General features: G+C 36.7%; 7 protein-coding genes and 1 pseudogene across 12 annotated transcripts; 2 read left to right on the forward strand and 6 right to left on the reverse strand.

Annotated features, from left to right (window-relative positions):
* Positions 1-209: 209 nt before the first annotated feature.
* On the reverse strand, positions 210-2,039 carry LOC111786778 (inorganic phosphate transporter 1-4-like; annotated as a pseudogene). Its single transcript, XR_015421197.1, has 2 exons — positions 446-2,039; positions 210-324 (listed from the first exon to the last, which is right to left on the reverse strand). The product of XR_015421197.1 is annotated as an inorganic phosphate transporter 1-4-like (transcript).
* Positions 2,040-4,199: 2,160 nt separating this feature from the next.
* On the reverse strand, positions 4,200-8,927 carry LOC111795871 (uncharacterized). 4 transcript variants are annotated; one of them, XM_087124264.1, is made up of 3 exons: positions 8,037-8,927; positions 7,660-7,712; positions 4,200-7,258 (listed from the first exon to the last, which is right to left on the reverse strand). In XM_087124264.1, exon 1 carries the CDS (start codon positions 8,847-8,849, stop codon positions 8,223-8,225), a length of 627 nt encoding a protein of 208 aa, XP_086980390.1. In that variant the 5' UTR covers positions 8,850-8,927; the 3' UTR covers positions 4,200-7,258; positions 7,660-7,712; positions 8,037-8,222. The 4 variants fall into 4 exon arrangements, with proteins under 4 accessions (XP_086980390.1, XP_023534258.2, XP_023534261.2 ...); XM_023678490.2 differs by having other exon boundaries at positions 7,660-7,717; XM_023678493.2 differs by lacking the exon at positions 4,200-7,258 and having other exon boundaries at positions 7,374-7,712.
* A 330-nt stretch (positions 8,928-9,257) lies between these two features.
* On the reverse strand, positions 9,258-10,823 carry LOC111795872 (uncharacterized). Its single transcript, XM_023678494.2, has 4 exons — positions 10,280-10,823; positions 9,800-9,957; positions 9,629-9,706; positions 9,258-9,501 (listed from the first exon to the last, which is right to left on the reverse strand). The coding sequence occupies exons 1-4, from the start codon at positions 10,356-10,358 to the stop codon at positions 9,367-9,369; spliced, it is 450 nt and encodes a 149-aa protein (XP_023534262.2). The 5' UTR covers positions 10,359-10,823; the 3' UTR covers positions 9,258-9,366.
* A 150-nt stretch (positions 10,824-10,973) lies between these two features.
* LOC111795869 (2-methyl-6-phytyl-1,4-hydroquinone methyltransferase, chloroplastic-like) lies at positions 10,974-14,218 on the reverse strand. Its single transcript, XM_023678484.2, has 3 exons — positions 13,313-14,218; positions 12,592-12,898; positions 10,974-11,312 (listed from the first exon to the last, which is right to left on the reverse strand). The coding sequence occupies exons 1-3, from the start codon at positions 13,870-13,872 to the stop codon at positions 11,157-11,159; spliced, it is 1,023 nt and encodes a 340-aa protein (XP_023534252.2). The 5' UTR covers positions 13,873-14,218; the 3' UTR covers positions 10,974-11,156.
* Positions 14,219-14,440: 222 nt separating this feature from the next.
* Positions 14,441-16,372, forward strand: LOC111795873 (guanine nucleotide-binding protein subunit gamma 2). Its single transcript, XM_023678496.2, has 4 exons — positions 14,441-14,746; positions 15,626-15,678; positions 15,834-15,878; positions 15,948-16,372. The coding sequence occupies exons 1-4, from the start codon at positions 14,615-14,617 to the stop codon at positions 16,030-16,032; spliced, it is 315 nt and encodes a 104-aa protein (XP_023534264.1). The 5' UTR covers positions 14,441-14,614; the 3' UTR covers positions 16,033-16,372.
* A 135-nt stretch (positions 16,373-16,507) lies between these two features.
* On the reverse strand, positions 16,508-18,092 carry LOC111795870 (beta-carotene isomerase D27, chloroplastic). Of its 2 annotated transcripts, none has more exons than XM_023678485.2 (7): positions 17,741-18,092; positions 17,532-17,686; positions 17,363-17,455; positions 17,224-17,285; positions 17,041-17,147; positions 16,871-16,963; positions 16,508-16,764 (listed from the first exon to the last, which is right to left on the reverse strand). In XM_023678485.2, exons 1-7 carry the CDS (start codon positions 17,973-17,975, stop codon positions 16,727-16,729), a joined length of 783 nt encoding a protein of 260 aa, XP_023534253.2. In that variant the 5' UTR covers positions 17,976-18,092; the 3' UTR covers positions 16,508-16,726. The 2 variants fall into 2 exon arrangements, with proteins under 2 accessions (XP_023534253.2, XP_023534254.2); XM_023678486.2 differs by having other exon boundaries at positions 17,532-17,671; positions 17,741-18,083.
* A 414-nt stretch (positions 18,093-18,506) lies between these two features.
* On the reverse strand, positions 18,507-20,684 carry LOC111794662 (histone H2A variant 1). Its single transcript, XM_023676762.2, has 3 exons — positions 20,559-20,684; positions 20,322-20,444; positions 18,507-19,016 (listed from the first exon to the last, which is right to left on the reverse strand). The coding sequence occupies exons 2-3, from the start codon at positions 20,433-20,435 to the stop codon at positions 18,720-18,722; spliced, it is 411 nt and encodes a 136-aa protein (XP_023532530.1). The 5' UTR covers positions 20,436-20,444; positions 20,559-20,684; the 3' UTR covers positions 18,507-18,719.
* A 3,714-nt stretch (positions 20,685-24,398) lies between these two features.
* Positions 24,399-26,705, forward strand: LOC111795620 (uncharacterized). The gene is made up of 3 exons (XM_023678151.2): positions 24,399-25,425; positions 25,548-25,740; positions 25,991-26,705. Exons 1-3 carry the CDS (start codon positions 25,009-25,011, stop codon positions 26,503-26,505), a joined length of 1,125 nt encoding a protein of 374 aa, XP_023533919.2. The 5' UTR covers positions 24,399-25,008; the 3' UTR covers positions 26,506-26,705.
* The last annotated feature ends 210 nt before the right edge of the window (positions 26,706-26,915 follow it).

Raw genomic sequence — 26,915 nt, forward strand, 5'->3', positions numbered from 1 at the left:
CCCCATTGCCTGTATTTCTTACCAAATGCAACTTTCTTTCCACATCCAACCTCCAGATAGCATGCAAAAATCACTTTGCCTTTTATGATGTGAAATGAAGAACACAATGCCCAATGGATCATTGCATGCTTTGTGTATTGTCTTTCATGAACTGAGTTTCAGCTCATCATCAATGGCATCGACCAAAAACAATTTTCCAAGCCAACATATGAAAAAGAAGCATTTATTTCCTGTCTTTTTTTTTTTTAATTCTCAAAAGTTAACAAGGAGTTTGGAATGATCTTCCTTTGAACACAATTTTTCATAAAGGCCCGCGCTACCTGTCTGCAAAGATACATAAATCACACAGAAATGTAACTTTATTCTTAAGAGAATCCCATCCCATAAGTAGAATCTTTAAACATATGAGAAGACTGACTGTCTAATTGGTACATGCCCGGCTCACCAATTCTTGAATGGTTCCATCTTCGTTCTCGCCCGACATCTCTTCCAACGATTTTCCTTTCGCTTCAGGCACCAGAAAAGTAAACAGGATTCCCAAGAAGTTAAGTCCACCCAACAACAGAAGCGAGTTCTGAACTCCAATGCCAGGAGGATATCCTGCATCAGTTTAGCTCTTGTCCTGGTTTTGAGCCAAATATAGAAAACCAAATGCACCCACCATAGCTCCAAGTTTTCCAGACGCGGATGATATACCATGGCAAGTAGAACGAAATCGTGCTGGAAATACTTCAGCTGGGACAACAAAGGTTGTTGCGTTCGGTCCGAAATTTGCAAAGAAGAACGTTAACGAATAGAGGATGACGAAACCAATATGTTGGTCCTTCAGAGTCCAGTGATGGTATGGAATGGCTAGAGCAAACATGAAGACTGTCATGAAGAAGAATCCCATAAGTTGAATCGCAAATCTTCCCATCTTGTCAATGAAAGCCACTGTGAACCAGTAGCCTGGGACAGTACTGCAGAGAGCAATGAGTGTTTGAGCCCTTGATATTTTGTAAACTTCTTCAATAGCATTCATGGTGGCAGCTGGAGGAATCCATCCAATTGCACTGAATATATCTTTCTGGAACAAGTTCTGACTGTAGAAGGCAATGTCAAGCAAGAACCAAGTAGTTGTAGTTCCAAGTAAGTGAGTTCCATGGCGACGAAGAAACTCTTTTGAGAACAAGCCATATGCGTTTGCATTTGGTGTCAGCTGAGTAGGTTGTTGCGCTTCTACCTCAATGTCCATGTGCAGAACTTTTGACATGTCTGATGCAGCCTGAGTTGTATTTTTGGCTACAAGAGCTGTGTAGCGTGCAGTTTCGGGCATTTTGGTCCTCCAGTAGTAAGTAAGAGCAGCTGGAAAAGCCCCAGCCATCACAATAATCCTCCAAACGTAATCCGCTTGGGGCACAGTGGAGGCAATTGGATCAACGGCATAAGGGGGAGCATCAAACTTGGCCTTAAATGCCAAAGAGATAATAATGGAAAATATGCCTCCGCCCAAAATTCCAAACCCCTGCATAGCAAACACTGCAGCGATGAATGCACCGCGAGTCTTTTTATTAGAGTATTCAGACATGATGGTTGCAGAAAGAGGGTAGTCGCCACCGATGACGAAGCCGAGCCAGAATCGGAAAAAGCAGAGAGTAGTGATGACAGATTGTGAATTGTGGCCGAAGGAAAGGCCTGAGCCTATGGAGCATATAACCATCATCATTAGAGTGATGCCATAAACTCGCTTTCGCCCCATTTTGTCACCCAGCCAGCCAAAGAAGAGTTGCCCTGATAGCGTTCCACAAAATGCGACACCATTAACCGCAGCAGCAACGTTGGGAGGCAATGTGCCAGGCTTTGGTGAGGCATGAACATGATAGTAAATGCGTCCAAGTAACTTGGTGACAAGGGATATGCAGAAAAGATCATATGCATCAGTGAAGAATCCCATTCCAGCAATGATGATAGCCGTGAAATGGTACCATTGTGTTTTGGCAACATCAAGTGCATTTAGAACTTGAAGCGGCTCCTTTCCCATTGCTTACTTTCTCCACACAAGCTAAGAGAGAAAAAAAGAAGAAAAGAAAAAGGGAGTAGATGATTGTGGAAAGAGGGTGGAGGTTGAAGATGAGAAGAGCAGAAGAAAAGTAGAGGAATAAATGAGAAAAGGGGTTGAAGGAGATGGAAACATTGGAACCTCTTCTTCCTGGTTTACTGCAAACCGCCATAACAACAACAGCACAGCACAGACATAGCACAGCACAGACATAGCCCAGCGCGCCAATTTCAGTTCCCGCTCGCCCCTTCTCCCCTTTCTCTGCTTCCAAATGTTGTTGTAAGTTATACCCAACATCTCCCCTTTCTCTGCTTCCAAATGTTGTTGTAAGTTATACCCAACATCTCCCCTTTCTCTGCTTCCAAATGTTGTTGTAAGTTATACCCAACATCTCCCCTTTCTCTGCTTCCAAATGTTGTTGTAAGTTATACCCAACATCTGTTTAACCGTTCATAAGAGTGGAAGTTATTGGGATGAAATTTAATAAAATAAATAATAATATTATCGGAAGCTAACTCAATAATGAATTTATTAGTTAATGATGTGAGCTAAACCATGATTTCGTGCCACTCTTCTTTTTACTCAATTTTTTAAATAAATTTTATAACAAATATTTAAAACCCTCCAATAACATGGTTTACTAAATTCCTATTTAGGAAATTAGATTTCAAATATATATATATATATATATATATATATATATATATATATATATATATATATATATATATAGGTAAATACCTTTTTATTTTAAAAAATTTTAATTTTGTTTCCCAACTTTAATATTGAATGTATATTGCTTTGTAACTTGTCAATTAAAAAAGTCTAAATAATTTTGGTCATTACCAAGAAAGTTTAAAATAGAAGGGTTAGATAAATCTCTATATATATATATATATATATATATATATATATATATACTTATTTATTTATAAATCTTTATCATAACCTATACTCAAATAAATAGAAGTAAGTTTAATTATACTTGTTAAAATCTATATATAATTCAATTTTTCTTATATATATAGATTCTCTTCCTTTTCATAATAAAACCCTAGTTTTCTCCCTAACATGCTTGATAGCAATTAAGAACATAATATATGGGCTAAGGCAACGTTAGATGTGCCAAATATTAATTTAATGGCATTATCAAAATTGATGGGATCACATTAAGATAAAATGTGAAAATCAAAACAAGACGTTTAATGAATTTGATCAAATTTACTCGTCAATGGTAAGATTTTAGAATTGTGTAACGGAAAAGGTAAAGTTAATGGGTTCAAATAATATTTTGTTTGATGTATTGTCTTCTTCAAAGCTAATTAACATCATAATTTAATTATTAAGCAGGGTACAAATGCTCCTCTATAATGCGAAAATATAACTCTTACTTTGAACATAAATTTCAAAAAATGCTTAAAAACAATAGTCATAGTCTTACGTGTTTGAATACAAAATACTGAAATTTAGAGAAAATAAAAACAAACGAATTTAGAGAAAATAAAAACAAACACAAAACAACCTATTCTAACCTAAGACTAGGAATTTAGATATGAGTCTACCTTATACCCGTGCCATATTCTTTGCTTGCGATGCCGCTGCCTTCCGTACAAGTGTGCCCTGTCTTTACTAAAAAATGATGTGGCACACTTCCTCGGTATTTGCAGTTTTTGCAGTTTGCACAATCAACAATAAAGGGCAAATAGCTTAAAATATAGATCATAGTTTTGTCCATTCTTTTCTTTACTTTTGTAATTTGTGATTATAAAATTTGGGGCAACTCCTTGGTGATTTAACCATATGTGAATAGGAGTTTGTGAAACTTGTACTAAAAATAGTCCAATATATGGTTTTGTTTAAAAGAAGCAACCATTTTATATATAAGCAAAGCAGAGTATTGGTTTAATGTTATTGAACTATTTGGGAAACATTGGGCAACAAAAGCAGTCAAAATCACGGACAGAAGATGCAAGAAAAAGAGTAGTTTGCAATTTAGAAGAAAATTTCAAAAAACACATGTGAAGTGGTTGCGGGTGGATTGGATGAAACCCAACTGGAGAAACTTTAGGTACAGAATACTTACATTTCCACTTTTTCTGATAACTTCAATACAGATGCTTATTTGGGGATGAGATCTGAGCGACATCATCATCTACCTCAACCAACCAAATTATGAACCAAAACAACATAGAAAGAAACAGGATGTCAATGTCACAACCATAAAGCCAAACCAACTTCATCTATGTTTTCATCCGCATATAATATGAATTAACAGTACATGGAAAACGAACACACATAAATAAGGCCTGCACCAGATGGTTCTATCTTATACAAGATTAGAGTAAAAGATGATCTTATTATTAGTATTGTATTTTGAATCTAGCTTGCACAACCTTCAAACTATTCTTACAAGACTATCATTCGACCACACATGGTTCCTAAGGTAACTTGTAGAGCATTAAATCTTAGCTAGAGAGGTTATCACTATTACACGAACCCATTCCCTCCGAGTCCTTTGTCATTTACCTGACTTTATTGACTACTGAGCCTCCAAGTCCTTTATCATTTACCTGACTTTATTGACTACTAGGCAATCTCACGGTGGTCGTAAAAGATGATATTATTACTAGTCTATGTTGGGTATTAACTTTAGAGTCCAATTATTAAGCCTCCAGCATATGGCATCCCCCTTTGCTAATAAAGATAAAGTATAGATCTCACTCGCCATTAAGGAAAAACCCAACAAGAAATATATAAAACAAAACAGAAACCAACAAAGTAAGAGAGAGAGAGTCACATGCATGATTTGGCTGGTTTAAGATGGTGGGTATTTCTTTCTCCGAAAGTTTGTTAGAAGCCATGCACATGGTCCCCAAGAGACTGCTCACTAACTTTGTGTTCTGCTGTCTTCATCTTTGCTATTTCATGGAAGATTTTTGAATGTGTGTGTGTGTGTGTGTGTGTGAAAGAGAGAGAGAGAGAGAGAGAGAGAGCTGCATAAAGTGAAAAAGTCATAAGGTAAATTTTAGAGCTACACATTAGCTTGTCTGCTGGTGAATGGCGTGGGGCTTCATAATATTCAATTTTGTCTTACCTTTGGACCACTGCCACTCTGCCATCTCATTTTCTTCAAAAACTTGCAATCACATAATAATCAACAGCAACAAACTCTATTTATATCCCCTTACCTATTGCCCTCCTCTTCCTTCAAATTACTACAACACAAACTCTCTTACTCTGCCGTGCATCACCAGCAGTTGAAGCTGCCAGCATGATCTAAACTTCTTCTTGCTCTTCACACAAGGAAAGATCAGATCATATGGTAGCTTCACCTTTTGGTGGTATCACGAATATTCCAATCCCCCTTCTTCTCCCCATCATTGAACCCCAACCCCCCTATTTTCATTTCTTGTTGCTGTGTGCTTCATCCAATTCCTGTATATCAAAAAAACACACTTCTTCATTCTCTTGTGTTGCAGGTTGGTTTAATTTACAATTTAGTCGTAGGAAGAGTTAGGGGCGAGAGCAATGGAGATTGATCTTCAGCTTTGGTTACTGTTTGGGGTTTTGAGTCACAGAATTTCTCTTATCCAAAGAGTTTTGGTTTTGGTGCTTTCCAGATTCCCCTTCTCCATGCTTATTGCTTTCAACTTTTTAGAAATCATTTCTTTCTAAAATGTATTGTATTGTATATATAAGTATTCCATCTTATATATCATCATCTTAAAAGCTCCTGTGGGACTGTGATTCGAATACTTCATCTTAATGGGATTATTTTTTTGTTTTATTCCAGAGGAAGTATTAAAAGAAAAAAAGGGTATTAAAAATGTTAGATGCACTGTTTCCATGTTGTTGGAGGCATTTTATATTCCATTATTCCCAAACATGAACAGTTGTGGATGTTTGTTTTTTGGCGCTTGTCTGAATGAAGGACTCGAGAAAACCTATATTCCACTTTTGAAACAGTATACAGCTACACTCTTTCCTTGCCCTCCTACCATTCTTGTCTTCACTTTGTATGCATTTTCAATCATTTTAATAAGCTCATTTCACCTTTTCATCCCTTCTCTCTCTCCATCTTTTCTCTCTCTTAACTCTGCCGCTGTTAATCTCAACCACACTCGTTTCCTATAATTCATTATGCAATTCTAGGCTTCTTAACCTCAAACTTCACCATACTAAGCTTATTAAACCGATACCGACCCAAAATAAGTAAACTTCTCTGGCTAGTGGGAGTGGTTGAGCCCAATCCACAGCTCTCTTTGGAGATCGTTCCAAATTAATGCAACAAATTCTGCCCAAACCTTTAAACTTTATTTTCATAATTTCCTCATTAGTTTTCAGAAAACCAATCGACTAAGTGATAGTGATGGTCTATTGCAACTTTACTACAGAGTCTCCAAGAACAATGCCTTGAAGTTGGTTTTTAACGTTACTGCGAATGGTTGATTTAATGTGAGTTAAACTGAGGGTGCCATATTCATTCAATCGCCTCCTTGTTGCTGAAAAAGGGATTTTCTAGTTTCCACTTGGAGCAAAGATGTCCAAATGTCATGACGAGGCATTGGAACTATGATAGCATGCCAAACGGGTAGGTCTGAATACACCTGAGGAATAGGAGAATGTTTCAAGGTGTTTGAGTCTTCTCAACTAAGTTTAATGTTTCAAGGGTTTTTTTTTTTTTTCTTTTTCTTTTTTCTTTTTTCTGTATGTAGACACATTTCTTTCACAAAGTTGGTAGAAAAAACATTCTTATCCTAAAGTTTAATAAAAAGAAAAACCTACATCGTATTTAAATAACAAGATTTATACCTTTTCCCACACAATTGCGCCTACACCAATGTATTTTCACAAAAAGATCTCGATTATTTATCATCTTCATACATATATATATTGTACCTTGAGTTATTAGGTGGAAATGAGTATCAATTTCCATAAATTCCAATCAATCTGCCATACAATCTAAATCAATCAAGCAAACCATTTTCGTCAAACCCACATTGATTTAATCACAGCAGCCATAAAGGATCAGAATCAAATTATGCACTGAGCAGCTGCTTTAATTTGGATGCATTGTCCGCCGTAGTCATTACTTAATAAGGATTTCATCACGAAGGATGGGTTTTTATGTGGTGTTGACTGTTGAATCAGCACTAGATCAAAAAGCCCAACTCAAGCTATTATGCTTGACTATTAATTTTGATTCATGTGATCCAACACCTAGAAAATAGTGGTAAAGGAATTCAAACTCCCAAACTCTTACTTTGATATCATCTTAAATAAACAGACTTAGAAGTTTAATATTCAAGTTATTAAAGAAATAGGATATCCATCCTAAAGAGAACAAAATATTCCATAGAAGGGGCTCTTCTAATTTATCATCTTCCATAGGTTTTTTAAGAACAACAGTCTGGCATTTTTTAGCCGTACAGAGAATTGGGAAGAAAAAGACTAAAATTTCAAGGAAACTAATTGCCAAATTAACTAAAGTAATATACTATAATTAATTTAGCTAGACATAAGTGTAATCAAACCAACACTACATTATTATTCCCTACACCACAGTCACTTAATCACTAGAAATAAATGCTTGTGAACCATGGAATTGCCAAGAAACTGACCCGTAAATTGTGGTATGTTTGGCCGTCTAACAGCATTAGGCATATGCAAGAAACTGTCCTGCAATGAAATAGTGAACGATTAGATTATATTGTTTTCAATAATCAATACTATGCCAGTTGACAACAGATACTGCTACGATTATGCATCCTAATCCTATAAAAAAAAAAAAAAAAAAACAATTATGCATCCTTATTTAGTAATGAGATTGCTGGGAAGTCCTAGAATGCCTTTTGTAGTCAGTATTTCTATATTTGATCAAACAATGTCATCAACGTGTAACCACAGCCAAACCACAATGTGATTTATCAAGAAACTTTGATTTTATATAATTCAATTGACTATGAATTCCCGAAAAAAATCAATAAGGAAAATATACCTTCATATCGTCCATCTTCGCTTGAACCATTGCAGCAGTTGTTCATCCACCGTACATGCTCCACCAGATCGGACCTTTAAAAAAAAAATCCTTCATGTCAAATGTTTGTGGCGATACACAGAGTTTACTGTCGAAATCCCCCCATGAAGGGCAACCATTAAATGATACAGCGTCACTAGCACCCATTCAAGAAAAATAATTGTCAAGCAATTCATTAGCCAGATAAGTCGTCTTCTCAAGACCAACTCCAGAAAACTTTCGGCCTATCTCAAACGAAGGGACAGAAATTTTTTTATCAGCCATTGAAGCCCAACAAATCCACATCTTCGCCTCCTTCTCTGTTATATTTCTCCCCCTCGCTACAATTCTAGCTTCCATGAACGGTTTAGAACACTTCTCCTTCGCAAAACCGACACACTTCTCCTTCGCGCCAGCCAAACAAGCCTCCATTTCGCGCTCTTCGCACTGCTCCCTATCCTTCAAATCCAGCCCTTTCTTCGACTGTATCAAAAAACTCCACCACGGCCGCTTGCATTTGTTGATAGCAGTTATTGAGCAACCGATCCTCGCGCCGGCCTCGCATTGTTCGATGATTTTAGACTCGCAGATTTTGTAGGCAGATTTCCAAGCTTGAGGATCTCTAAATGCAAGCAAGTACGGACCTGCCGATGGATTTTCAGATCGACCGGCTCGAATTGGTCCGCGAAGAAGAGGAATTGGACGTTGGAAGGTGATAATCGTCGTAGCAGCAGAGTAGTCGTCGGGATTTTGGGGCTGCGAAGGCTCCATCATCGGAGGGTTCAGAAAGCTCATCGTCACCGTCCACGTTAAACTTCTGAAACAGAGAGATTTTATTTTAATTTTTAGGGGCAATACAAGGGAAAATATAAATCTAACCTGAACCCTTGCCTTTAAAGCTATCAAAAAAATATTTTTGGAATATATCTAATTAGTTAAAAAACATATTTAATATTTAACTTATTATTATTATTAAAATTGTAGGTTTTTTTATTTGATACTTAATTTTGGTACAAAGTTAAACTTAAATTTTGATAAATTGTATTTATGTGTTTATGGTTAAGATTGATACTACTGTCATGTTTTAAGGATAAATTTTTTTTTTTTTTTTTTCTTTTCAAAGTTCGTGTTAAGTCAAATTGTTTAAAACTATTTTAAAAACCATAGAAATTTAAATTGAAGCTAGAAGTCATAAAAAAAATAAGACGATAATAAATTATTATTATTGAACTTTATCGGTTGGTACACGGTGAGGGCAAATGGTATGAACAAACATGAATGAAAGATTGTTCTTAGTAATGTTGAAATGGGATCAAGTGATTGTCATAATGTTGGCAAACTCTTCGTAACTCACTCTGCCATCGCCATCCAAATCCGCCTCTCGAATCATTTGTTCAGCCTCCTCATCTGTCAATCTCTCTCCCAAATTTATCATTACATTTCTCAGCTGCACATTCACTTTCTCGGTAAGACGTTAAGCTAATTAATTTCACACAATGAATGAATCAATGGAGATTTTAAAGCATTATCAGACCCTATTTCAGTATTCAGAGAGAAATGGATTGAAATTGTACCTCAAAGGCTGAGATATAATCATCTTGGTCCCTATCAAACACTTTGAAGGCCTCTTTTAGCTCCTCCGTCACATTGCCCTGCAAAACCCAACTCCTCCTCAGCCTCCATGCACACTAAAATCCCTATCACAATTCATTTCTACCCTTTGCGTTTTCCTCTTTTTTTTTTACCTTCACCTTCCTTGCCATCACATTCAGGAACTCATCAAAATCTATCGTCCCATTGGCGTCCACATCCACTTCGCATATCATATCTCTAACTTCATTCTTGGTGGGATGTCCATCCAATGACTGAATCACTGCCGCTAGCTCCTCCACAGTGATGAATCCTGCAAATATCCCCACGAACATATTTTAACAATCACTTTAAGCCTTCACTCTTTCTAAACTCAAAAATATAACTACTTCTTTCTCACAAAGAATCTATAAAACAAATTTTGACTCAAGTTAAGATTATTACAACCCAGTACTGATTAAAAACAGAACATCCATCCTCAAGTATATCCTTTTGCAGAACCAAAAAAGTGTAATGAATAAAATGTAAGTTTCAGCATCATGTTTAATTCAGGAAAAACATCAATCAGGAGGTGGGCAAAAGCAAAAGCAAAAGCAACAGCGAAAGCAAAGGGGAAGAGAGAAGAATGAACCCACCATCCGCATCCTTGTCAATTAAACAGAAGGCTTCCCGGAAATCAGCAATCTGATCTTCAGTAAGAGCTTCAACAGCCATTATAAGTTGGGTCGCTGTTGTGAACAATTAGCAGAAACGAAAACGAGAAGAAGAAAACCAAGGAGGTGTAATGTAATGGGACTCCATATAGTCTTATATACATGTTGGTGAGCCAGAAAAGAATAATATTGTTGATTGTTCAATGAGATTTGGAATAGTCAAACGAGCTTAAAGAAAACTACAATTTTCTCCTAAAAAATTTCTCCGCTTTGAATGAGAAAATTTCTAGATTGACAGCCTTTGTTGGACCAAAATAAAATAATAAAAACTCAACTGCATGCAAAGATAACCCCCAACCCCCATTTCTGGGGGTCAACTAATTAATTCGGCCCTGTAAAAGTGTCCAGTCCATACTTCAACACAACCCATAAGTGCCGTAGTCTTCGGATTGCTTGGCAGAAGGCTCCCTATACTAAATTAAAATTGTTTCTTTACTATCTAATCTATCCTCCTCAAATTTTTATAATGACAATCCACACAAAAATGTATGCATGTATATATGTCTGCACAATTATTTTAGACCAAAGTGAACTCTGAGTCGGAATTATTTCGGATGGCTCCCGAAGTCATTCTGACCTCAAGATGACGCTATGAGCTTTAATTTGGAAGAATTGATTCCAAGGAAGTTTTCTGATCCCTGCAAAAGTTCCAATCAAAATCATACACATTTCTGATGGGTATTCAAATTTATTGTCAAAGTAGAAAGGACAACAGCAAGAAACAAACAGTACTACACAACTTGCAAACTAAAATTGCATGTGCAAGAGTAGAATATCAGCTTCAACCCCTCTTTCGAACTCAGATTGGTTGACCTTTTGGAACAATCTGATCTTTGATCCACATGTATATGGGAACCAGCACATAGTATGTAGATGCCATGGCTCCCAGAAGGAAGCGAGCAAGAAACACGAACGGGTTTACAGGTTTCGATACATCCTCTTCCTTGGGACCAAGCTGCAAAGGAATTCATTTAACGCTCAGGGAAGCCAATCTTAGAGTAAAAACAAACTTACAAAGACAAAACACTTGTGTCAACAATGGTTACTATGACATAGTGAAAGATCTCATCACTCAAATTTTATGTTCTCAAAGTCTTCAGACAGATGATCATGTTCATAATTCTTGTGGTTAGACTCAGTGTACATGTTCCAAGTCACGTTTTCAAAGAACTGATTCCATATGATAACCATGCATTTGGTTTTTGCATATGTTCAGGTCAATACTCGTTTGTGGGTAGACTGAGTGTACATGTTCCAAGTCATAATTCTTGTGGTTAGACTCAGTGTACATGTTCCAAGTCGCGTTTTCAAAGAACTGATTCCATATGATAACCATGCATTTGGTTTTTGCATATGTTCAGGTCAATACTTGTTTGTGTCTAGACTGAGTGTTCACATTTAAGAGTCTTGATTTCCAAGAACTGAACCCAAATGAAAACCATAAATATACCGGTTGGTTTTTTCCGGTGGATCCAGGCAAAGGTGCAAAGCAGAATCCCAAAAAGTCTTGGGGTAGCATGAGCCATGTTCTAATATGTAAACGGAAATGAATTTGGAGAAATTAAAATAAAATATGCGAACATGTCGAATACAAACCGAAGGTAGTAAGTTCGCACTTAAACTAAGGTTCAATCTCTTTCTCACCCTCATTTGTCAAGGACTTAAAGTTTCAAGCATCATATAATAAACGGAAACCATCTGGATTTTCCTTGAGCGAGAAGTCTGAATTTCAGTGTCAAAACTCACAGAATTCTGATTAAGAATCCTTGAGATGAGAACACTTTTAATTAACCAGCTGCAGCGCCTAAACAGAAGAATAGATAAGCAATTTTATACCATATTATTGCTCTATTACAAACTATTTCTCTCAGTTGAAAAATCCTTTCATTATCATTCTAGGTCTCTTCAATTGCCTTCTTTAAACTACTCAGGAAGCAGCAAGTATTGAGTGCAAAGAAGTAGTACAAGAATGTACTTGTACGAGCACACAATTCCCGACAGATGGTAGTCAGGAAAGGAATTTCTCACTTTTTGTTGCAGTTGTTGTTTTGTGTGTGTGTGTGTGTTGGTGAGGGGTTTTTTAACAATGGAAACCACATAATAGGTAAAACAACAATTTATCCAGCACCCTGTCATTCTTGACAATGGTTATAACACAATAGCAATTCAGATATGCTTTATGAGAAGCCTTGCGACAACCTACAGCATAAATTGAAAATGGAGAAAAGAATTACCTGCAAAGGAGAGTCACCAGAATAAGGTTTCACACCAGTCACGGAACATCCCATGATTAGACCATGGCGACGAACTCCTCGGTACCATTTTGGACCAATCCTTTTCAATTGAACGTCCTTAAATCCAGCATTTGTGAACCACTGAATATACTCTTCTTCATTTGGGAAAAGCATCCACACATCTGCAAAGAAGCGAGACAGCCAAAATGTTGGGTACACTGGACCAATTAAACATGCTTTTCCTCCAAGTTTGAGAACCCTGTATGCTTCTTTGATGCCACGCTGTGGATCTGGCCAGTATTCAATACTGAGCGGAGATATCAGAAAACAAGATCAGAGATACCATTAAAACTCTCAACATCCCTTTTTCTCTCGCATATAAAAAGTTAAACATATAACACACGCAGCCCTTGTACTAAAAGCGACTTCTCTGTCCTCCAGCTATAATCTCCTTATATCAAAAGGCTAAATTGCAGATTCCTTTGGTTAGACTTGAGCTTTATTGATCCCCAATCCACCATCAGCCACATACAAAATTTTTAAACAAGTTATTGCTCAAATGGGAATGACTCACTTCATATTCTAATTTGTTTCTATTTTAGAATGTTCACTCAAAACAAGATCCTCCAAACCCCTGTTCCAACCAGTAAATCAACATAAATAGTTACACATTACAAAACAACATTCACAAAAAACCCATAATAGAGTTTCAGCAGTTCACCTTCCAGCAGATACATATCTATCTGCATAATCAGTACGAAATGGAAGATCCTCAGCATCCCCTTCAATAATTTTGCAGTCTTTCAAGGGCTCTTTCTGCTTAGCCTTAGCTAGCTGATGAGGCGATTGGTCCAGAATGGTTACATTTTTGGCATCCACGTGCTTCACTATCCCCAAAGTGGTAAAACCAGTACCACCACCAACATCCACCACAATCATATTCCTATTGTGGAGATCTGCAGGCTCAAGAGCTTCATCCCTCATATCCTCAGTCCAATGCCCAGGGTTTATGATATGGTCGTACACAATCGACAGGAACCTATAGAACCAGAAGGCCTCTTTCTTGTGCTGAATGAACCTAAGCTGAGAAACTGGCCGCGAAGCAGAAAGATTACACTTGGGCGCCATGGACACGACCTTGGAACACCTAAAACTGGAAACTAGACCTAATTTGGGTAAAGTCTTCCCATGGAGATTCGAACCCGAAAACCCCAATCCATTCGGAACCAATCCTCGGGTGAGTTTGAGGCTTTCAGCTCCATTTAGCATTGCAGAAGCCATAATTTATAGCCACAAACAATCCAATAGGCAAAGATTGTGAGAATTGACAAAAAAAACGATGGATAGTTTCAAAACTTATCAAGAAAACCAACGACAAAAATCGACTAGTATACCCGTATGGACCAGAAATTGGGCGGAAGTGAATCGCTAACGTACATGCATGCAAAGGCGTGAAGGAATCTCTAAGGTGAGAGAGTCGATAATGTCAATGGAGCGACCAAGGGGAAAGCAGAGCTTACCGCTACGGCATCAACAGCTTAGCAGAGTGAGGCGGACAGTTGAGAGAGAATCGAATGAGGCGAACAAATGTGTGGCGCTACTTCCTTGTTTGCTTCACACAAATTTCCTATAAGAAAAAGGACTTATTTTCTTAAATTGCCTTTTTCTATGCTATCTTAGAACAAATAAATTGAATTTTTTTTTATTTAAAAAAAAAAGTATATTTTAAATTAATAAAAGCCATTTATGCCAAGATTCTAGACCCTTGCTCATTATTGTGAAAATAATAAATAAATATAAAAATAATGTTCAGAATTTCAAGAGAATTAACATAAAATTACTTTAAATTTATTATTCCTTGAAGTTGAGCGTGGGAAGTTATAGAACCCAAACGGAAACCACATACAAGAAGAAGACCAAAATTACTTTCTTTCTCGTCTGTGGGATCAGATTTGTAGGTCCAAGAATGGTTCAGCCGTTAGTGTAAGCAGTGCGTTGCGGAGCTCCATTTTGGTTTGTGGTAATGGCGTCGTCTTTCGATGGACAGCTCGTCCCCCAGCCTGCAATTGGTGTCGGAACTGTCGTTGACTCACGAGGAAAGCATCGCATTCTCGCGGAGCTCAAGCGTCTTGAACAGGAACTCAGATACTTGCAGGTTTTGTGTTCACCTCTTTTCTCCCACGTTCACTTATTTGCTGTTTGTTTCGAGCATTTTCTCTAATTTCTCCAACAGTTCCAGCATTTGCCTGTTTTTGATCTTTGTATGAAAATTTCAAACCACGAAGGAAATTATGGCTCCTTTTCTAGGAAAAGATTCAGTAATAGCAAAACCGTAAGGCGCGATAGAAAGAAAAATCAGGCTTGTTTGCTTTCCCTTTGATGTTTGCTTTCCCTTTGATGTTAACAAACTGAAGTAAGTAAAACAGCAAGGCAATGTTTTTTTTTTTTCTTTTTTTTTTCTTTTTTAAGAAGAGAAATTAGGCTTATTTGCTATTCCTTGGAGGTTTCAACAGAATCATCTGATGAATTGTTCAATAATTGCAGAATTTAAGACTTAAAGCGCTTATTTCCTGTTTAAGTAATATTATATGCGATCTACTATCTATGAATCTAAAATGAGGTAATAGCTCCATGAGAAGGGTATTTTTAACTTTGCTTCCATATATTTTGCTGGGTGGACAGAGACTGGTTGAAATCCTCTATGTACTTGTATTGGTTTTTGATTGTGAATGCAGCTGCCTATTTGAGGTAGCTGTATACGTTTTGCTTACCTTCCATTCTTTAAGGTAATATTGTCACTTAATTTCATTTGGGGAAGATCTAGAATTAACCAAATGAGCCTATTCTTCATTATTTTTAGTCTTCCTTCGTGCCATAGATCGACTTTAAAGCCTTTGTATCATTAATTTGGCTAACATAACAAGAAGCTGGGAACAAGCCGTGATTCCTCCTCTTTTACTTTGATATACCCTTCCAGATCGAGTTGATAACTGTGTTATAAATGTTTTATTTTTTTATGTAAATGTTGATGCAGGAAGAGTTGGAGGAAGTTGAGAAAATGGGAAACATCTCATCGTTATGCAAAGAGTGAGTCAACCAGTCCTTACTCTTTTTCCCTTTCATTTCTGGTGTTGTGCAATTGAATTTTCATGAGGGAAAGAAGAAAGAAGGTTGTTTTTCATCTCTATATTTCAAAAGAGGTTGAATACAAATTTTTAAATGATCTTTTTTCGTGCTCTCAGTTTGCTTCCCTGCATCGAAACCAAATCAGACCCACTTTTGCCTGTGTAAGTTCCACACAACGCCCGCCCTCATCCATCTGGATCCGTTTTTGAATCAGCTTAATTTGTGTACAGGCTGAATGGTGTTGTAAATCCACTATGGGATCGCTGGTTTGAAGGATCCCCAAGCTCACCAGATTGTGGCTGCTGGATTCTCTGAACAGCAGGCTCTGCTCCCTTAAAACTTGGAAGATGTGTGAGATATATGACACTAATTGACATCTTCGAACACCGAGGCTTGGATTTCTGAGTGGCACATACCCAAGAATAGTTTAGTTTGGTGATAATTAATATCATGTCTAGTTCTACAGTACTACTAGTGCATTAGTTTCTTTCGCTCTTTGTAGATTGGAAACGTTGGCAGGACTTTACTTACACCTGGCTGATATCTGTATAGTTATTGTGGAAGCAGCCCAATGGACTAAAGACAATTCCTGCCCAAGTCCCTACAATATGGGGTCTGCTTGTTTCATTTGGGCCTTGAAACTTATAGATATAAAATTAAGCTCAGAAAACGTCGATTTATTAAATGTTTTTTTTTTCTTAATAGATTTAATAGTTTATCAAACACACTTATTGGAGGGACCTTATATATGAGTCATTAAAAGTAGGAGAATTAGAAGTTATCATCAATATTGTCCTTGTAATTTGTGGTTCAAATTAGCCTAATCGTATTCATGTTTGGACATACTAGGAAACCCAGATTCCTGCGAAGTTGTGTAAATCTAGGAAGAAGAAGAAGAAGAACAGAGCTTCTCCTGCGCTCGTGAAAACATTGAAAACAATAACAACTAGGAGATAAAATGGATGTGATTCAAAAATCTTGCTTTCTGCGTCTCTTTTCTTTAAATGATTCAGTTTGTCTGTGTCATGTGTTTTTCTTTCTTTTTGCCTGCCAAGAGTAAAGGAAGTAGGTTAGAATTCATTTTGTAACTTTGAATTACCATGCCACGTGAAGGTAAAGAAAAGGAAGAAGAAGAAGAAGAAGAAGAGTATACATAGTTTGTAACATGGCTGGTTGAGCGCTGGATCTTCGATTGAAGCTGGTGGGTCCTCTCCAAATTTCATCTCACAGCTCATGTCATCAAAATCTGCAAAGAAGAAGAAGACGCGCTGCTTTGGTTGCTGCAAATGTTTGGTGATTGTGTAGCTTAGTGAGGAGACTTACTGGGGATCATGCTGACTGGCATTCCCAAAGAATCCTTGATGAAATCCTGAGTTGGAAACTTGCATAGATTAATGCACATTCCAACACAGTTTGTCTGCTCTAAGAACCTGCAAGTACGGAGGGCTTAGCTTAGAGGAAGCATAATAATAATAATTATACAACTCTGATACGAGACAAAGATACCTGCACTTGTGGATATGAACAACATTCCTCTCTCTTCTTCCATTCAACTCTGATTCCTTCACCTGCGTATCAAGGAATTTTTTTAAAAAAATGTTCTTGAATCCCATGCGAAGTGAAAGGGGGCTTCGGGTAAATTTACCTCGCAGGGTCCGACTAACCAAGCAAAGAAGACAGTGGTGAATGCGGCAAAATATTCTCTGGCGAATTTGGATTGTGGCAGCAATGTTCTTATCTGCAGTTTGAGTAGAATGAAAAAACTAGACGTGATCCAAAAAGGGTATTAAATATGGTAATGAAGGAGGGTTTACCAAAGAGAGTATTGGCCTTGGAAACGCCCTTTGAAGTGCCTCAATCATGGCCTCTCTTTGTTTGATTTGGTTCAAATTTCTTGACGCCATTGTTGCCACTTCCACCAAGCTTTCATATCCACTTTTTTTGCTTCTCCAACCTGCAAAAATATGGCCTACCCCATAACTCCATTTTACCATTTTATTAAAAGGAAACTAAAATGAATCACCTGAAGTTGCCTGTACTGCCTCAGATAGATGATCAATAGCCAACTTATCAAACCAATTGTCTGTATAAACCGTATTGAGATTTCTCGTTCCTTCATTTCCTCCTCTCTCTGCCGCTCCGGTGAGCACTGCAACACAACAATTGGCTTTCCTTCTCAACTTTCTTTTGTGGTTGCCCCTCAAGTTTCCCCAATTCCCCAAAATGACCCTCCTTTCTTGAATTAATTTTACATCCATTTCTTTTTTATTGTAATTTTGTAGAGAGAGAAGAAGCAAGAAAAATGAGAGTTTGGGCTGAGAAGAAAGCGTGGTTGTATTTATACAGGCAATGGAAGATAAGATGATTTCAAGCTTGGAGCTTTGGACCATAAAAATGACAACTATATTTATATCCATTTAATTTGTGGATTTATAATAATGCTCTAAAAATTATGAATTGTATGTATTAATTCTTGGATTTATACAAAACAAATATTCTTCCCGGCTTTGGAAAGATGCCATTTCATTTGGGTTCTCATAGTTTGTACTTTTCAATAATGGAATTGACTCATTCTTAGCTTTATCCAACACAAATATTCTTTCCCGCTTAGGAAATATTCCATTTGATTCATAACAATGTCCTTTTCGATTTTTAAGAATCAATTGACATCTTCTATGAAAAATCCTCTTTTGGGACGGATATGCTGAGAAGATTCAAAAATAATAGAATATATATATATATACTTCAAATATGCATTGAAGTAGGGTAGTAAGAACGAAGATATGAAGTTGTCGAAAGTAAGGTAAATTAAAAACCATCCAACAAAACATAACAATCTTACACTGAACAAATATACTTGTCCAAATACACAAAAGGAGGAAGAGGGAAAATAATAACAAGGCTTCACAAAAGCATGCAAGGAATGAATGTGTCAATCCTTGGATGCCACTAGTAAATGTCTGAAGATTAAGCTAAACTACTTAGTGATACAAGTGAATGTCTCAATCCTTGGAGGCTTTGTTAATGAGGGACTTGTGAATATGAGGAATCACACCACCTCCAGCAATGGTTCCTTTGATCAGGGTATCAAGCTCTTCGTCTCCTCTAATGGCCAGCTGAAGGTGTCTTGGAGTGATCCTCTTCACTTTCAGATCCTTGCTCGCATTTCCAGCCAACTCCAGCACTTCCGCGGTCAGATACTCCAGAATTGATGCTAGGTACACTGCAGCAGTCGCACCAACTCGCCCATTTGCAGATATTCTTGTTTTAAGATGCCTGTGAATTCGTCCCACTGGGAACTAGAACCCCACAATCCGGAGATTACATAAGTTAAAGTGACCCAACACTGGTGCGATTCAAGGCCCCAAATTAAGTGAAATCATTTGAACTCAACCCAAATGTAGCTTACAAATAAAACACTACAAGGGCATTTGAATTGTAAATTTTCAGCCCAGCCCACAAAACACTCGCTTACACTTTCGCCATAAAACAAATAATAGTTTACAGAAGATTGCATTTCAGAGCCCCATGTTAAAATTCAAAGCTGACAACAAAATGTGCTATTAGAATAAAAATTAAACGAACAAATATCACAATACTCAGAGACACCAACATCAATGAAATCATGTTAACTACAAAACACTAGTTAAATTCAAAGCACATGTTAGCTACAAAATATCACAATACTCAAAGTACATGGGCATTTGAATTCTGAACTTTTATCCCAACCCACAAAACACTAGTTAAATTCAAAGCTGTCAACAAAAAATGGCAATACAGTCAAAGTTCGAAGAACATAGATCACAAGGTGTAGATACATCAACATAGTTAGTTATACTAATCTTAACTACATGTTCCTCAAAAACTAGAGCATTTTAATTCAGAACTTTTCAGCCCAACCTACAAAAAAAGAACAGAAAAAAAAAATCTAGCTTACACTTCCTCACCTAAAAAAAAATTAAAATAGATTTCAGAGTCCCATGTTGAAGTTCAAGGCTGTCAATAAAAAAGGGTACAACATAATTGTACTAAGCTTAACTACAAGTAGATTAAAAAGTGAATTGCGAATTTTCAGCCCAACCCACAAAAACTAGCTTGCACATCCCTCCAAAAGCAGATAATTAGAATCACTTTCAGAGACCCGTATTAAAATTCAAAGCTGTCAACAAAAAATTGTATTGTAGTAGAAATTTAAGGAACACAGATCCACATAGGCAGATAAATCTCAACAACACGTAGCTTAAAAATAAAACTACATGGGGATTTGAATTGCGAATTGTTAGCCCAACCTATAAAAAACTAGCTTACACTTCCCTAAACCAAGAACTGAAAAAGATTTCAGAGCCCCATGTTAAAATTCTTAGCTGTCAACAAAAAATGCTATATCACAGTAACAATTTCAAGGAACAAAGATCGCAAAATACAGCAACAGAAACATAACCTTATCTCAGTCGTTGTAATGTCCTCATACGAGTAAATATATCAAAATCATTCGAAATTCATAGGTGTTCAGCAGATGAGGAAAAATTAAACATGCTTCGACGTTTCAATTGCTTCCAAATTTTGGAGGAAAAAAAAGGCAGAGTAAGAATTCAAAAGAACACCTGTATACCAGCACGGGAGGACCGAGAGATGGGCTTCTTCTTGTCCTTGTCCTTATCTTTGTTAGCAGCCGGAGTCTTTGCGGCTAAAAGCCCCTTGCCGCCTTTTCCCGCCATTTTTTGAACCTGCAAAATGGTAAGAGCATTCAGATAAACATCTGGAGCAGAGTAAAATCCCCGTTTAGCATACTGAAGACAGAAACAAAATCTGGAGATGAAAAGAAGAGAGAAAGAGGAGACCTGGAGATGGTGGAAGCAGAGAAGGAATGAGAGAAGAGTGAATTTTGAGCGGTTGTTGGATCGCTTTTGCTTTTTCAATGCCTTCCTTTGTCGTCTTGGCGGTTTACTTTTGGTGGGAATTTCAACTCCGAAAATTTCAAATTTCATATTTACACAAACACCCCTTGACTTTATCCATTTCTCGTACGATGGGCCTGTGGAGTATGGCCCATCTGGGTACCCATATTGAACAATACTTTGGGTTGGGCTTTTCCCTTGCTCCAACAGCTACCTCCAAAGTTTTATTTTTTAATATTTTCTTTTCTTTTCTTTTCTTTTTTAATTTAACCTGAGTTAAGTAAAGTTGGAGGGTTAAAGTGAAGGAGAGAAAAGTGAAGTAAAAGTTGGGGATTAAAGTCAAGGAATTTTATCAAATTTCAAAGATGTTCATAATGAAGAGTGGTGACAGTGAAAAGATAATAAAATACAGTAACTTTCTTTCTTTTCTTTTTTTTTTTTTTTTTTTTTTTTTATTGAATCAAAAGCACTTGATAAGTTGATTTGATTTATGATTGTAGTGTTGGGTTTTGAAATTTGAAGTATATGATAATGGGTTTTCAACATCAATGAAATGAATGAACACAATCTTCTCCTGCACTAAAGTTATAACCCTTTTGTTTTATATGGAATTATATCTTTCATTTACCAACCACTAAATCAATCCTTTTCATGCAGATCATACTTTGGTTAATTTTAGATATTTAGAGCTTAAAACAATTTTTTTTTTTTTTTTTTTTTTTTAATTATTAGGGTTTGCCAAGAGACTTATGGTAAACATGGAAAAACGTAAAGATAAGGGGTAAATTTGATAATAAAGTATCATATGGGAGCAGTTGTGCAAAAAATGTGAATCCATCCTTGTTACGTACTAGGAAGGTGTGGGGCCCAATGTGTTCCCCGAACAAAAAAGACGAACCACGAGCTGCTTTAGGTTCACCGACGAGTGCACTTAAAATGGCTACAAACGTGGTTCTCGATCTCTTGATGGACCCCACAAATATATATTTAAAAGGTAAATAATTATTAAATAAATCTCCTTTTCTAGGTGATTCTCCATCTCTTCCTTTGGGTGTAATTTTTATTTTTATTTTTATTTTTTTGTTTCTTCAAATTCAATTTCATTATTTTCAACTATCTTTAAATCTAGTTCTTTCTTTTAAAATTGGTTTTGGAGAGATTAATAAATATTTTATTTTTAGCGTTTTTTTTTTTAAGTATAAATGTTAAAATAGAATAAAACTCAAACCATCCATTTTAAAATGCTATTTTTTAGCATAATAAATATAAGTATTTTCTTTCTTTTTATTCATTAATTTAAATTTGAGTTTAAGAGTAATTGAAATTTGAATATTATATTTTATTTGATTTTATTAGCGGAATTGTTAAAAATTAGGATTTGATCCTTTAATGAATAAGTAAATTATAGGCAATAAAGTTGTGGTGAAAATTAATACCGAGGAAAATTATTAGAATACTAATTAATATTATTAATTTAAAAGGAAGTTAGATTTTTTTATTTAAGTTGTGATTGTATAAAGTTATCTTTTATTTAATTTTCACTATTAATTATATTACGAGAAAGTAGCGTAAATATTCACTTATTATATATATATATATATATAGGACCTTGGAATTGAATGGCAAGCTATTAACCCTACTTTATCCAATGTCAAAAAAATATCACCTAAAGTGGGGAAAAAGGCAAACCCTTCACGGGAAATTAGGAATTATAGCTTTTTTTTTGTTTCCCCTCTTTAATTACAAGCCAATAGAGAGACGTAAAAAGGTAGGTTAAATTTATTTATTTATTTTTATATTATAAATTTAGTGAATCACTTTTAATTTTTGATGGAATAATTTTTTAATGCAATAGTATTTTTGAATAAGTTTTCAGTTTTTTAAAAATTAACTAATCTGTTAGATGAAAATTTAATTGGTATGAAATATAAATCTCATTTTCAAACAGTCCCAACTAATTATGAAGAAAAAGATAGCACCGAAAAACTTGACCAAAAATATGTTGATTCGCTATTGTTCAATGGATGACTTTCATCCCAACATTATACACACAAACACACATAATAATTACTACATTTATAAAAACAATAGGGATGACCTACCATGTTTGGATTGCTTAATCATTAAGGAAGCAAATCAAAGCGTAGCCGGACATATATTTCATACGTTATATTAAAAGAAAAAAAAAAAACAAAACTACAAGAGCTACTCGTAAAGTCCTTAAATTTGATCTTCATGATACTATTTTTAAAAAAGTTGTATTAAAATTAGCACGGGATTGAAACATGCATAAGCAAACTTCAAATTTTATTTTGGTGGTGTAAATATCTTACTTTCCTAGTAGGACACGGTAAAATAAAATAAAAAAAATAGATTCCACTACTATAATAATGTATCCCATATTTTTAGCTAAGTTTTATTAATTTAACAATACTTAAAAAAAAAAAATACTTGACTTGAAAGTGTCCAAATATAGTTTTTCAGATTTAAAGTAAAAAAATAAAATAAAATAAAAGAGGAATGTGTTAATTTGGTTTGCAGGTTTTGTGGAAAAATAAGCAAATGGAATTGGGAGTGGGAAGTGGTTATATTGTTATTAAGGGGATGAGGATTTGGGTTTGGCATAAATTAATTTGTTTACCTGAAGAAACAAATGGCCAACTTTTTTTATGTTTGGTTTTAGAAGAAAATAGAGAGAGAGAGAGAGAGAGAGAGGGAGGGACACGTGTGATGTGGTTTTTGGTTTGAAGGAAAGATGTGAAGTGATGGTACCATCATCCATCACTCACTTTCTTATATTCGGTTCTATTATTTGACTAAGCAAAGTAATTGAGCAAAGCAACCCCAAATTATTACAATTACTTTGCTTATTATTCTTCTTTTATTTATTGCTTTATTTCCTACCAACTTACTTACTTCCATATTCTCCTAACATGTCTTTAATATTATATAAATACTTTAATATTATATAATATTAATACTAACTACATTAAACCACAACTTAATTTGATGCAATCCATGACATGATATGAGATCATTGAGGTGCATACGACACCGTATAACCATCTCACTTGGCCCAACCCTAATACCCAGTGCCAATGCCAAACCCACCCACTCCTTTCCAACCTTCCTTAGCCCATTACCTAATGCTTACATGGGACCCACCCCCCCATATATCCTCTCTTTCATAGTTCCATTTTTTATTTTTTTTAATTTATTTTCTAAAAAAACAAAGAAAAATCGAAATGGATAATGTGGGGACGTATACAAAATTAGAGTTTTTATTTATTTCTTTATTATTCAAACACAAGGAACTCGACTCGACTACATCCAAATTACATAATGACCTCTTCCTCCTTCGGCCTTCTGGTCGGCATTTCCTCTTTGACGACGGAGGCTATTATCGTCATTACGCACTGACACGAGAACCTCACTGGAGTGGTTGGTTGGTTTTCTTTAGCTGCCCTTCGCCCACGCCACAGGATCATGTGGGGGTTGTGAACGCCTCCGTGTGTGAGGGCCTGCTGCTAAACTCCTCATTTTCAAATTTTACACCCTTTTTGCCACATACCATCGTCATCTAAACATAACGTGGAAGCAATTTCGTTGACTGCCCGACACCTGGTCCTTGGACTAATAACATCGTATTAATGCCACGTCGGAAATCCCACGTGGATACATTTCCTACTCAGCACCCCCTCGTTTCTCTTTTTAAGGTCCTCAAACGCGCCTTGCATCTCTTCCATCCTTCACTGAAACAGAGCCGAGACCGTACTCAAAAAGCCGACTTCACTTCTACGTTTTTCTTAGCCGCCTCCATGCTGTACCTCGCCCGCAACTTTATTTCTTGCCGGAAATTATGGAGTTTCTGAGGGTCGCTTGCGTTGCAGATACGGCCTGTGCACTCTCGCCGTATCCGGTTTCCGCAAACGAAAGCGACTTTACTTGGCTGTGTTTTGAAGTTATTCCATATTCTGTTTAGAAAACTAGGAAAGGAACTACAATATAATCATAGGGATTGGGATTTTGATTTTGAGCTTATCTCAAATTCGTCTGTGTACATTTAGTTTTGGGGGCAAAACTCTGGATTTCTGTGTCAATTTTATTTCCTGATATCCGTATTGAGATACGCTTCAGAGATGTCGATGATGATTCTAATCCAACTGTAGGCTGTGGAACTCACATTTCCCGTCTTGCTAGTATAACATTGTTTTTTCTAATTGGTTCTGTTAACACAATCTTCTGTTCTCGAATCCTGAGTTAAATGAAGGAATTGAAGAATACGAGCTTCAATTTTGGAAAATGATGAAGATAATTGTTGTTGGGATCTGACTATCTGTGGAGGTGCTTAAATTCGCTCGACAGAGATTACCGGTCGCTGGTTGCTCTCAACATGCCTTTTCAAATGAAAATCCAGCCAATCGATTTTGACACAACCGACGAAGCAGCTCGCTTCGAGTTGGTGAAGCCGGCCGCGAAGTCGAAATTGAAGCGGCTATTTGAGAGACAGTTCCCAAACGTACTGAGAAATTCCGCAGAGAAACTCAATTTTGAAGATTTAAGCGTCAACAAGGAAAGCTCCGACGAATTCTCTGACTTAGAGCCTAGCTCTATATGCTTGGCAAATATGGTCCAGAATTTCATAGAGGACAACAATGAGAAACAATTCGGCGGGTCTAGGTGCGGCCGCAATCGCTGCAACTGCTTTAATGGAAACTATACGGACAGCTCCGACGAGGAATTTGATCCACAAAGTGGTTTTGGCGATACCAAATTTTCTTCCGGTGGTGAGGCATGGGAACTTCTGAAGGTACAACAGATCATTTTTGTTTGTTTTTGTTTGAATTGTGGATTTTCATTGTTTCATTTTTCCCTTCATGGTAAATGTTTCTTGTTTCTATCATTTTGAGAAACATTTTCATATTCGAACAGAGCTTAATTCCCTGTTCGAGCGTTCATGAGAGGAATATATTAGCGGATACGGCCAGGATCGTAGAGAAGAACAAGGTCTGCAAACGTAAAGACAACTTAGCAAGGCAGATTGTTACCAACGGATTGCAGGCTCTTGGATACGACGCTTCAATCTGCAAATCTCACTGGGAAAAGTCGCCCTCATATCCAGCCGGTATATTTCTTACTCACTATTCTTGTTGATTGTGGGAAAATATTAGGTTTTTGAATTTGAATTCGAGCGGTTCATCCATCATTTTCCTTTTTCTCCTGAAGTTTATATAATTTGGTTAATCTGGAGAAAACCTAGGATTCTTGGACCGGGCCGCGTCTATTCTTCTCTTTAAATTTGAATTTCATTAGGCAACTGAACTCTGATTGTTTCTGATTATAGTTGATTGAAATCCGTTTTTCTGATGTACCAGGTGATTATGAATACGTTGACGTAATTATCGAAGGAGAACGCTTATTGATAGACATCGACTTCCGATCAGAATTCGAAATTGCGCGGTCAACCAAAAGCTACAAATCGATCCTCCAACTCATTCCTTACATCTTCGTCGGCAAGGCTTGTCGGCTTCAGAGGATTGTATCAATCGTATCAGAGGCTGCAAAACAGAGCTTAAAAAAGAAGGGGATGCCAGTTCCGCCATGGAGAAAAGCCGAGTATGTCAAAGCGAAGTGGCTCTCTCCTCATAGTCGTGCATCATCCTTGGCGATTTTGGGTTCTAATCCTGAGTCGAAGAATCCTCTTGAAAACATCCAAATTGATCCATCGTACAGTCACGACGTTGAGAAATCGACGGATCATAACGAATTCGTGGAGACTGCTGCCGTTGTGAAAGAGTGGAAGCCTCCAGAGCTTAAGCCGAAAAGCTCATCGGTTGGGGTTAGAAATCTTAAGATTGTAACCGGTTTGGCATCGGTTATTGAAGACTAGGCTTGAAATTTTTGGTTTTCTTTCCTTCTCTCTTTTTTTGAGTTTTTGACTGCCGTATAAACAAATAGCTACATACAGCCTACCAATGGTGACTCGTGTTAACCTTCAAATTCCCTTCTGTTTTTTTGTGTAAGGGTTTGGGTTTGGTTTTGGATATTACTGGTATCAATAAAATCTGAAGCATGAATAGTTGACAGTTATCAAGTTTGTAAAAGCCTTCTCCATCAATCCCCCCTCCTCTCTCTCTCTCTCTCTCTGTCTCTCTCTCTCTCTCTCTCTCTCCCTCCCTCTCTCTCTCTCTGGAATATTATCAGGTTTCTGTTTAGATCTGTAACGGAAGGTGCAATTGTAAGCAACGAAGATAGAAAAGCAACTCGCTGCGGTTATTCTTCAATGACTTTCTTTTCAGG

This window comes from Cucurbita pepo, chromosome 5 (assembly GCF_057944985.1).
Source record: "Cucurbita pepo subsp. pepo isolate OVF chromosome 5, ASM5794498v1, whole genome shotgun sequence".
Lineage (NCBI taxonomy): Eukaryota > Viridiplantae > Streptophyta > Magnoliopsida > Cucurbitales > Cucurbitaceae > Cucurbita > Cucurbita pepo.